Source organism: Neophocaena asiaeorientalis, unplaced genomic scaffold (assembly GCF_003031525.2).
Source record: "Neophocaena asiaeorientalis asiaeorientalis breed wild unplaced genomic scaffold, Neophocaena_asiaeorientalis_V1.1 scaffold197, whole genome shotgun sequence".
Classification (NCBI taxonomy): Eukaryota; Metazoa; Chordata; class Mammalia; order Artiodactyla; family Phocoenidae; genus Neophocaena; species Neophocaena asiaeorientalis.
In genome coordinates, this window is record NW_020174703.1 from 530,712 (window position 1) to 543,554 (window position 12,843).

Below are 12,843 nucleotides of genomic sequence, written 5' to 3' on the forward strand. Positions count from 1 at the left end.
TCTCACACAGTTTGGATGGGTATGCAGATCGGTCTTAGCCTAAGATCTGTCGGAAATGCCTCAACTCATCTCTAGACGCTTCCGTTGCCTAGTTACGAGAACCGCCTTCAGCTCCCCCTCCCCCTCAGTCTTCAAGACCACTCCCCCTTCTCCCTCCCACCTCTCCGGCAGGGGCGGGGAGCCGGGCCGCTTTAGCCACTCAGAGCCCTCTGCGGCGGGCCGTCGAATGTTGATTGGAGAAGTCCATGGGCGGTGCTTGGGGAGGGCTTTCCGCCCCTGGGAGGAACGTCAGCACGTTGACGCGGGGGTTTTCTCTGGTAGGACCCGCAAACCCTTCCCGGGTCTGTGAAACTGCGCCTTTGGCCTCGCTGTACCTGGGCGAGGAGCGCAGTATTCCGCTCGCTGGTCGGCGCGGTTATTGGCCTAGGTTCTCGGACTGACCGCCCTCACCTCCCTCCCGGCCTCTCCTCCGGGCTCATCCTCGTCAGGGGCGCCTCGCAGCGACGGCGGCCCCCCAGACTCGGCCCAGGACAACTAGCGGCCCATCTCCGCTCCGGGCTCGGATGGGAGGTGGCGGGAGGAGCGGCCTGGGATGTTCAGTCTGATGGCCAACTGCTGCAGCTGGTTCAAGCGGTGGCGGGAGCCCGTCAGGTAGGCTGGAGCCGGTTGGCCGGGTGTCTTCCTAGGGGAGGGGGACAGCTGCGCCCCAGGGGTAGGACGGGGCGCCGCCTGTCCTATCTGCGCCTGGACGAGTCTCCCAGGCCGCAGGGGATGCTTTCCCTCCCAGTTTGATATATCCCCTCAGGGAGCGATAGGAGAACGTAGACTTAATGTTTAGTTGCAATTAAGTTCTCGTCCGTAATGCTTATTACTGTTATAATTTAAATGGGTACTAATTTCTTAAAAAGTCGTGGATTTTGTGTGTGTGTGGGGGGGGAATTGTGTATATTTTTCCTCTGAAACTTTTGTAATGGGAATTTTTTTTTTAATAGGGAAGAATGGAATATAGTTTTCATAACATCCACAAACCCCTTACCAACACACACATTTTGTTTGAGAACTTGGGCTTGAAATCTGGCTCCACTACTTAATAATTATATGACTTAACCACTTTTGGCCCCATCCTCCTCATACTGAATGAGAATGATAGTATTTATGCTTTAGGAGTTTTGTATTAAATGAGAATAACTGATGGAAAGTGTTCTTAACTGTAGTGTAGCTTCAATTTTTATATGAGATTAAGCCCTTCATTTGAAAGAGTCCACTTCTTGATGTTTCATTTTGAATGCTAGATGTATTAATATTTAGAGCCTGCTACTTGTTATTCATTGATTTGCTGAGAAAATACCATGTGCCAGGCACTATGCTAGGAAGAAGTCAGTGTAAATGATGCTTTTAAAATTGAGCTGCTCAACCAATAAAGAAACCTTAAGTTTGTTGGTCTTTATAAATAATGTTGATTTTTTTATAATTCTACTTTAGAAATAGGCCAAGGGTAAATTATAGCAAAAGTTTTGGGTTTTTCAATCATTAGCATTTCAAATAAGTATTTGCCATAAGGGTGAACTATCCTTTAAAGAATGGCTCTGAAAAGCTACACTTATAAGGAAAACTATATGCCTATATTTGGAAATTTGCTTTAAATGAAACTTTTGAATTCTTCTCCCATTCGTAACTCTTAAATGGATGTGAATCTTTTAGATATAAGTGATGTGATCAACTTTTAAGAGTCAAAGATGTGTTTGGGTGTGTAGACTCTGATTTAATTTGTTTTAATCATGTTCTGGTCTGATTGCCCAGTCTCTACTAAGATGGGAGGGTTCATAATAGATGACCCTTTATGTTTTTCTCTATGTCTGGTTTTTAAAAAATATATTTTTTATATTTTAAAAAATATATTTTTATTTTTGTAAGAGAGCACAGTAGTAGCATGTGTCCTTTTCACTAAAAACACTCAAAAAATTTGCACTCCAAAGGGATTTTCAATTTATCATTCTTTGTGTTTGCTTCTCCCAGTAGCTATAGTATAATAGTCTCTGGGATGATTAAAGAAAAGACAGAGTTCAGAGAACAGGATGTATTGATTTCCAAGTAGAACAGATAACTGGATTTGATTAATAAAGCAGAATTGAAATTTAACCCTATAACTCAGTTTATTTTCTTCTTTAATAAGTAGTAGCATCAAGATCTGAGCTGTCCAATAGGGTAGTGACTAGTTGCATGTGGCTGTTGAGCATTTGAAATGTGGCTAGTCAGAATTGAGATGCTGTAAGTGTATAATACAAAGTGGATTTTGAAGATTTAATATGCAGAAGGGAAAAAGGTAAATTATCAGTCTTTTCTTCAGTTTGATTACATGTTGAAATGATAACTTTTGCATATACTGGATTAAATAAAATATAATATGTACTTTATTTTCACCTTTTATTTTCATTTTTTAAAAGGCAGTTACTAGAAAATTTAAACTGGAAAATTTAAACTTATATGTGTGGCTTGCAGTGTATTTTTATTGGACCTCACTGATCTAGATCATGGCATGATATGAAGAACATGGGTAAAATCTCTCAATGTTGGATAGAGCTAACTGTCAAAGGACTTAAAAACAAATTGGGTTACACTTATATTTTAAGTAACTTTGTTCAATGCCTGGTTCATAATAGTGGCTGAATAATATTTGCATAGTATTTTATGTAGTTTGATTACTCTTTAGCAAATCCTTAAGTAAATATTAAGGAAGTAGTCCATTTACTGGAATAAATAAGAGGTGAGCAAGCTGATTTAAAAAATATATCAAATTTTGTGCGCTTAGGTATTTTTTAAGTTTTAGGCTGTGCTGTTCCTTATTGAGATTCCTCTTCATGTTTTTATACATATATATGCATATATATTTTTTGGCTGTATTGGGTTTTTGTTGTGCGCGGGCTTTGCTTTCTCTAGTTGCGGCGAGCAGGGGCTACTCTTCGTTGCAGTGTGTGGGCTTCTCATTGCTGTGGCTTCTCTTGTTGCGGAGCACACGCTCTAGGCATGCGGACTGCAGTAGTTGCAGCACGTGGGCCCGGTAGTTGCAGCACGCGGGCCCTAGGGCGCGTGGGCTTCATTAGTTGTGACTCACGGGCTCTAGAGCACAGGCTCAGTAGTTGTGGTGCATGGGCTTACTTGCTCTGTGACATGTGGGATCTTCCCTGACCAGGGATTGAACCCGTGTCCCCTGCACTGGCAGGTGGATTCTTAACCACTGAGCCACCAGGGAAGTCCCCCGCGTTTATATTTTATGAAGATATGTTTGTAAGTGTGAGAAGTGAGTGTGTGTAAGAGATAAGATGATCATTATTAATACACTATGTTCTGAGATTACTTTGCTGACTTAACTACTGTATACTGCACCCTTTGGATTTACCCACCTGTTCTCACTTAGATCCTCTCCCAACGAGCATATTATTCTAGGGACTGGGATCAGGGATTAGATGGCATATTCAGAACGTGTGATAGGGACAAGGCAGGAGTCAGAGGTCAAGAGTTAAAAGTACCAGTCTAGGTCAGGAGTCAGACCAGGATGCTAGGGAATTCAGGAACACTGTATCTGCTGTTGTTAACCACCAGACAGAACCTAACGTAGGCTCTGAAGCTATGTAAAATTAACCTTGAATAGACTAAAAGCTATACTCACAGATAAGTGGCTTGCTCCTGTAGAAGCAGTGCACTATAGTGTTTTTTTTTTAACTTTTTATTTTGAGATCATAATACAGTGATCAAAGCTAAGGGATTTACTTTGGTACTGTACTATTAACTAAATTATAGATTTTATTCTGAGTTCACTCGTTTTAACATCTAATGCTTTTTTTCTCCCTGTCCAGGATCTAATCAAGGATTCCACATTGCTTTGTTGTGTCTCTGTTCTCTCTCAATCTATAATAGTTATGTAGTTTTTCCTTGTCTTTCATAACCTTGAGACTTTGAAGAGTACCTGTCAATTGTTTTGTAGAATACCCCTTACAAAGATGTTGCTGCATAAATGGGTAAAGGAAATACCATGGAGGTGAAATGTCCTTTTCAGTACATCATATCAAGGGGTACATGATTTTGATATCTCTTATTACTGCTGCTGTTAACCTTGGTCACTTGGTTATTGTGGTGTCTGCCAGATTTCTCAATATAGTGTTTTGAGTCAAACATTTGCATCTGAATCTTAGGAGTTTTGGCACTTTCCCCCCAGTCAAGTGTGGATAATTTTTGTTTTACAACATTTTGAGAAAGAAAATGTATGCAAGTACTTGATGCTTTGCACATAGTAGTTACTCAGTAAATAATACCTCTGATCTTAGGAGATAAGTGCTGATTAGTAGGTTACCTTCTTCAATTCATTTTATAATTATCAGTATAGATAACCTTCCTTTGCTCTCTTTCTGTTAGTGGAAGAAGGGTTCCTTTTTCTTTCCAAGTCTAATTCTTACACCTGTGCACTTAATTCCATTTCTTCCCATTTCCTGGGAACGTTAGGGGTTCAGCATTCAGTCAGAGATCACAGAAAGAACTTCTGGGATACAAGAATAAACCTACACTTTTATCCAAAAATTTATTGTCCAATTTTATCATCAAAAATACAAAATCTCTCTCTCTTCTGTCTTCAGAGCTTCGCTTCTGTTCTTCCTTTAGTATGTAAACATGCTCAAGCCTCTCTTACCTAAAAAATAAACCAAATTAAATGTTTCTTAATGCTGCTGTAACAAATTGCTATCAACTTAGTGACATAAACAAGTTTATTATCCTACAGTTCTGAGATCAGAAGTCTAAAATGGGTCAGCAGGATTGCTTGCATACTTTCTGGAGGGTCTAGGGGAGAATCTGTTTTTCTTGCCTTTTCCAGCAAAGAAAGAGGCTGCCTGCATTCTTCGCTTGTGACCCCCTTCCTTCATCTTCAAAGCCAACATCATAATGTCTTATCATAATGTCTTTTCTCGTCTGTGCTCTCCTGCTTCCTTTTTATAAGGAAGGACTCTTGTAATTACATCGGGCCTACCTGGATATTCCAAGATAAGCTCCCCATCCAAGATCCTTTAGCTTTATCACATCTACAAAGTTCCTTTTGCCACGTAAGAAAACATAGTCACGGGTTTTGGGAATTAGGATGTGGACATCTTTGGGAGGTTGTTATTCTGTGTCCACCATCCTAAACAACCCTGTCCCTGCAGCCACTACCCTTCCTCCTTCCCTTTACTCCACACTTAACAATTGGCAATGTATGAGTGGTACCTTCTCAGCTTCCTCCCCTCTCGAGCATTCCTTAACTTCCTGCAGTAGAAGGCTTTCACCCAGACCCTTCAGTTTTTCTTGCTACACCAGATGCTGCCTGGTTATTAAATCCAATGGATGCTTTTCAATCTTTTGGCATCAGTTGACACTTAAGATCACTCTCTTCTTGGAATTCTCTTATTCCTTTTTCCTGAATTTAACATTTTTTCACCTTTCCGCCTCTTTCCTTTTCTATCTCTTTTTGCAGTTAGCCTTTCTTCATCTGACTCCCAAGTTTGCTTCAGGTTCTGTCTTCAACTCTCTTTTCTTCTTCTACCTATTCTCCCGTTATGGTCAGTCGCACCATATAAAGAGACTTCAGCTACCACCTCAACATTGACTCTCAAGTCCATATTTCCAACGCAAACACTCATCCACCACTTAAGACTTACATATCCAGTTACCACAGAATCTTCAATCCGAACACATCCAAAACTGAATTTACATCTTCTCTCATGCCGAATTGCTTCTGCCTTCCTTTTACCTACATCAGAAGCCAAGAGTAATCCTGCATACCTCTTTGTGCTTTGTTATCTCAAATCATCAAATCCTTTGGTTTATACCTACTTAATACGATTTGTGTGTCTTGCACACTTTCAGCCTTTGCATACCCACTGCTCCATTTTAGATAAGGTTTCCATTATTTCTCTCCCAGATCTCTTTGACAGACTTTCCACTGTTCCCCTCTGATTAATGCTCCATACTGTCAATGATCTTTTTAGTATGCAGCTGATTTAAACCTTAAGTCTTTCCTAATTGCCTTCAGAATACTTGCAATTTGACCTGAGCCTGGCTATATGGACTCATCATAAGCCATTCTTTTTCTTCCTGTCATTCCAGATTTGCGGTATTTAAGTTCTCTAGTCCCTCCATTCCTCCCTGAATGCCCTTCTCTCTTTTGACTGTTCCTAATCATACTTAAATCTCACTTGGGAGATTCTCTCCTTCAGGAAACTCTTTGAATTCCAGCTTAGATTCTTTACCTTGCATTGTGTTTGCTTATTAGCCTCTTGTATTGGTCTCTACTTACCATGTATTGTAATGTTTATTCAGTTTGCCTAGTCATACAGGATGTCTTGTGGACAGGAGCTGCTGTTATTTAAAAACATTTAATAAAATAGATAACTAATAAGAGCATGCTGTATAAAAAAAATAAAATTCAAAAAAAATTAAAACATTTAAAAGTAATGTATATTTATTGTTATTTAAAGGTAATGCATGTTTATTGTAGAACATTGAAAGCACAGTTTAGCAGAAAGGGGCAAATTTAAGTTAACTCACAATGTCACCTACCAGAGATTACCATTTTTTGTGTTTTGGTGTAGAATCTCTGACATACATGTACATTTTTTTAAACAATAATGAGAAAATAAAGTGCTATTTCATAGTTTTTTATTTATTTATTTTGCCTTAATGTATAATTAACACCATTTTACATCATTACATCATTTTACATTACATTACATTTCGTTCAACATATTTTTAATAGCAGCAGAGTAATGTGTTGAATAGATTCACCAAAGTGTTCTTAATTATTCCCGTTATTAAATATTTAGAATGTTTAAATTTTTTTTTTACTGTTATCAACAATGCCTTGGTGAGCATCCTTATATAAGTGTCTTTGGAAATGGAATTCTAGATCAAATGATATGAAAAAGTTTAAGGTGTGTGATATATATTGCCAAATTGCTCTTCAGAAAGGCTTCTTGTTTTTTTAAACCAATTTCTACTCCTACCAGCAGTGTTAAGAGAGTGCTTTTTTCCTCAAAAAATAGGAGCCATCACTTTTTCATTTTTTCCAGGTTATGGGGGAAATGTTATCTGCTTTTATTTTCTATTTTCTTGATTACTGGTAAGGTTAAAAGTTTTTTCCCGGGCTTCTCTGGTGGTGCAGTGGTTGAGAGTCTGCCTGCTAATGCAGGGGACACGGGTTCGAGCTCTGGTCTGGGACGATCCCACATGCCGCGGAGCAACTAGGCCCGTGAGCCACAACTACTGAGCCTGCGTGTCTGGAGCCTGTGCTCCGCAACAAGAGAGGCCGTGGCAGTGACAGGCCCGCGCATCGCGATGAAGAGTGGCCCTCGCTCACCACAACTGGGGAAAGCCCTCGCACAGAAACAAAGACCCAACACAGCAAAAATAAATAAAAATAAATTAATAAACTCCTACCCCCAACATCAAAAAAAAAATTTTTTTTCCCTTAGACATTTGTATTTTTTCTTTTGAGAATTTCTCAGTGATTCCCTTTGCTGTTTTCTATTGGCACAGGTCCATTTTCTTATTGATTTTTCTAAAAGAGTTGTTAAATGTTTATACTAGTAACCTTTTCACTCTAGTATATGTTGCAGATATTTTTCTTTTGTTATGTTTTTAAATTTTTTGATGGTTTTTGAAGCATAAACATTAAATTTTTTTAATTCAAATATATCATTCTTTCAGTGTAATATTTAGGAAGTTCATCACCACTCCAAGATTATATTCACCTATACTTTTTTTTCTAGTACTTTTATGTTTTAATTTTTAACATTTGAATCTCTGTTGAAATTTATTTTGTGTATAGGGAGCAGCCTTCATCCAGGGCACGGAACACAAGGTCTGTCAAGTCATGGTTCTCAGTAAATATCTGGACCCTGTCAGCAGGTCCTCACCCTTACATATTATCATTTACATACTCAGAATTCTGATTATTTATACCAAGTAGCATCTAGTTGATGAAATGGTAATATAACATAGGATAGAATATATGAATTTAAAGATGATTTCCAAGATTCTAGCAAGGGTTGGAAGCAGAATTTTGGAAAGGGTGTAATTTTACCTGGGTCCTGAAGAAATTTGTGCTTCCTATGCTTTCCAGGAGCATGATTTCAGGAATAGCCCACCTAGAGAGGCAGAAAATTAACATCAATTTAAAGGAACTAATTTTGGCAGCAAGAATTATGTAGTATAATTTAAAATAGTAAAAACATATTTTTACCAGTATTTAAAGAACAAGAAAAATATAGTAAGTACTCATGTGCTCACTACCTAGGTTTTACAAATATTAACCTTTGGTCATCACATTTCAGTTTTTTTCTGAAGAAATGGATAAATCCTTGAAGCTCCCTGCACCCTATTTGTCTCACACCATCCCTTCCCTGAGGTAACCACTAGCTAAAACTAGTTTCTTACCCATCTGTGTTTTTCCTTGTCACAATTCAGCCTACCAACGCTTTAATTCAAGTTTATTAGTAGATTGTTATTCACTGTGGCCAAGTCTAAAAGAAGAGGCTCACATGTCACAGTAAGCAGTGTGGATTGGTGCTTTCTGTGTATCAGTATGGTATCTGGTAAAACATGCCATGATGTGGTATGTTATCTCTGATGGGAATTTTTTCAGTGGGGAAACAGCACCCTATTAGCCATCTTTCTTGGTCTAAGTAAATAAAACTGTAAATCCTAGACTATTTATAGAAATTGATGGTTCTTAATTTCTTAATTAAGCTGTACATACAGATTAGCAAGGATTATCTGATGTGCCATGGGCAGAACTGGAATATCTTACACTTCTTTTTATCCCCCTACAGCTTGTTGTTTATTCATAGTAAGAATCTCAGAATTTTAGGAAAGGGCTCTAGAGATATTTTGATTCTACCCCTTTATATTTTATTTTAGTTTTCAATTAAAAAAATAGTCTATTTTTAGATCAGTTTTAGGTTTACAGAAAAACTCAGCAGAAAGTACAGAGAGCTCACATATACCCTCCCTCCACCTAGTTTCCACTATTATTAACATCTTTCATTAGTGGGGTACATTTGTTACAATTGATGAACATAGTGATATATCATTAGCTAAAGTTCATAGTTTACATTATCCCTTTATATTTTAGAAATGAACAAACTGATACTAAGAATTTCACTTGATCAGGACTTCAAAGATAACATATAACCCCAAGTTTTGCCCTCTTTTTAGTGCTTCATAAATTTATTTACTCATTTGGTTGCACCAGGTCTTAGTGGTGGCACGCGGGCTCCTTAGTTGTGGCACGTGAACTCTTAGTTGCGGCATGCATGTGGGATCTAGTTCCCTGACCATAGATCAAACCTGGGCCCCCTGCATTGGGAGCACAGAGTCTTATGCACTGCGCCACCAGGGCAGTCCAGGTGCTTCATAAATTTAGAGTTATTTTTGATGCAGTATTATCCTGGACTCTACAATCTGAATTAAAATGTCAGAAAATAGTGCATTTGTATAATAAAATCACACCATAAATGTTTTTGGTAAAACTTTTTCATTGTATTAATTTTTTTTGTGGTAAGTTTTTTGTTTTCTCACACATATATCATAAAACAGTATTCCCAAGTCCCTTTTCATATGTATTTGTTATTTGTTAAATTGCTCCATGTAGTTTTAAATATTTTAAGTAATAAATATTAATTTTGATGTGTTAAATTTTGCTTCATAGTGTTTCAGTGAAGTGTTTTACTTTAACTTGCATAACATTTTTGAAGTTAGAAATAGCTTTAATGTAATTATCTCATTTGAAGTATTGTCTTCCTTAGTTGACAGATGAGGAAGTTTAGAGTTGTAAGTGTTCAAAAGATTGTAATAATGTCTTTCAGAAAAGATTCACAATACAAATGTTTTCTAAGTTCAAAATGCTAATGTTATGTGGCTTATATTTTAGACATATTAATTTCTATATCTGTTATATAAAAAGGGACCCTGAGATAAAATATGTAAAACAGTCTTTGGCTCTCTTAATCAATCCCTACTTTTTTTTTTAAACTCAGAATTATTTTAGTTTTAAAAATATTTCTCACTGTTAATTATTGCCTTGAAACCATAAGCATGTAAATTTATTTAGAAAACTTCAGTCAGTTTGATGTAAGAAAATAGGTAATTTTAATAACATTCTCTAATATTGAACTGTTACTTTGATGTGAAGATTTATATAAATTAAATCCATTATAGTATGTTCTCAACTTAAAGTTATATATTTTAATTTTACTTAGTGTTTACTTAGTAAATGGGGGATCAGAAAGTATGTTTCTGTTGTTTCATTCAGTAAAGATGCATGATGTATGCTCAGCACATTTGATCCTGGGGCTGCAGAGTTAAGACAAGTTCTAGTCGAGAAGACTGTATGAAAAGTTGCATGAAAAAGTTAAGGTTTATTTGCTGTGTTAACATGCATGGTTAAGAAGGACTGGGGGAAACCCCAGCCTTAAAGGCTTGCTGGGGAGTGGCAGAAGAAGAGGCTGCAGAGTTTGGATTTGATTCTGTTTAAGGATTTTAAACAGAAAAATGCCATTGTTAGATTTTCATTAACATCATGGTTAGGTTTTATTAACAACATGCAATTCATAACCTTAGTAATCTACCTATTACTAGGTAATCTACCTTCTCTTAGCTCTAGGAAGTAGGTTATGATTGTGATAGACTGAAATGTGGGGAAAAAATTCCAAAATATTTTGATGAAAATGAGCCAGACTACCTGGCTGTCTGGTTTGTATCTGTGTGTGTGTGTGTGTGTGTGTGTGTGTGTGTATATAAATGTGAGTAAATTTTACAATAAACGAGATGGTTCAAGTTGCCATTTAAAATAATAATTATTATTTTTACAAACCATTGTTTTTAAACTTCCCATGGAAACTGCTGTTAACTAATTTTTATTAGCACTGTAACCTTGGGTAACTTGTATCTGCTCTACTTGCAGGGATAGCATGAAGACAAATGATAGGGTAAAATAGCTTTGAACTATCAAGACACGCCATATAAATTAAAAGCGTTGGTATTGCAGGGTTTGGGAAAAGCTGAGAGCATTTATTTCTGAGGTACTTAATTTGTGGCAATTACCAAAAAGATACTTTTATTTTACAAAACTTTGTAGTATTTGATATTGTTCATCTCTTAACCCTTCTGGAAACTTTTCCCATCGCTGCCATTTCTTTGGTGTGATTTCTTTCTGGCTACAATTTTAAGGGTTTCTTCAAAGGTTCTTGGGGTTCTGTGTCCCCTGTCCTGTGGCTCTTCTTCCTTCTGTGCTCTTTCATCTGTTCTTATAGTTTTAACTACCACGTATATGTCTCATAATCCCAGTCCAGGTCTCTCCGCCAGCTTCAGACTTCAGTGTGAGACAAGCACTACTGTCAACATGTGCAAAACTGAACCCATTAATCCTCCTCTATAATCTGGTCCCTGCCCATCTCGCTGGTCTCATTTGTAGACTCCCTGTCTTGAATTTTATTCTGTAATAAGAACAGCTATAGGTTGAGCACTTACGGTGTGCCACAAGCATTGTGCACCTTACTTGCATGTCTTATGTAATTTCACCACATCCCTATGGGATGGATATTTTTATTATCCCATTTTACTGATGAAATTCTGAGAAGTTAAATAATGTGTCCCAGGTCATATAGCTTGGAAATGGCAATTTGGGGATTTGAACACAGCCTGCTCTAACACCAAGTTTGTGGCTATCTATCAGAGTACTCATAATCCCTATATGTTACTTGTTACTAGTAGAAACATACTGTACATCTTACAATAGAGTCCTTCCATGTCAGCCTTTCTAGTTTGGTATATAATTCAAGACTCAGGGATAACTGTAATAAGAGCTAAGTGATCACTTTAAACTTCTGGGAAGGTCACATTATTACCTATATTATTATGATACTGGTTCCTTAAGTAGAAGTATATCGGGTTCCTTTTAGACTCAATACACAGTTGTATTGAGTTGTGATTGTGTATGAATGTAACAAGCATGTTCTCCTTTTGCTTAAGGCTGCTTTCCTGAGATGTGCTCTTAATGCCTGGGTTCAGCAACTCAGCACCCTGCCAGTTCTTACCTCCTTGGTGTGGTGTCTTCTCAGGCAGTGTTCTTAGTCTGGAACCTCTTCATCCTTCCTCCTATTTTCACCTTCCCGTTGCTCGGCAAACTTCTACATTTTAAGAACTTAGCTGAGGCATCATCACCTTGTGTAAGAAGCTTCCCAGACCTTCTCCTGTATCTCTAGGCTGAATAAAGTCTTCTTGCTCTGTATTCCTTTAGCGTCTTGTATATATCGATAAGCATTTTAAACTGTCTTAGTGTCATAATGTACAAATATTTGTTTACATTTTAGTCATTCTCATTAGATGATGAGCACTCTGGGATAGAAATGATGTCTCAGGCATTTTTGTGTCCATAGTACTCAAATGCCTTATGTACTTTTATTGAATTACTGCCTGACCAAATGACTAAATGATTGCTTTTATTGCTAGTGTCAACTTTCTAGACACTATAAACCTAATAAAACTGTTTATTATTTTTTCAATTGAAGGACTAGTGTATTTGATCAAGAATCATAAGACTAAAAAACATAGTTTTTTATTTCTCTGTTGTTACATAACATCACAGCCAAACTGTTCCCAATCAGTGATAATTTATCTTATTTTTAAAAGTTATAATGACATGTACATTTTAAAATGTGTTAGATTGAATATATTCAGTGGTTAAAGAGTTCCATAGAATTTTGAGTGTTAGGTGATTGTTAGCCTTTTAAACCCATTCTATTCTGAAAGTATAAATTTAAG

At 37.2% G+C, this 12,843-nt stretch overlaps 1 protein-coding gene across 1 annotated transcript in view; it reads left to right on the top strand.

Moving 5' to 3' along the window:
- The first annotated feature begins 323 nt into the window (after nucleotides 1-323).
- Nucleotides 324-12,843, top strand: part of ARL13B (ARF like GTPase 13B) — a 78,555-nt gene continuing 66,035 nt past the window's right edge. The window contains exon 1 of the mRNA XM_024759257.1: nucleotides 324-651. Coding sequence (XP_024615025.1) covers nucleotides 593-651 — 59 coding nt within the window. The 5' untranslated portion in view covers nucleotides 324-592. The remainder of the gene's footprint in view (nucleotides 652-12,843) is intronic.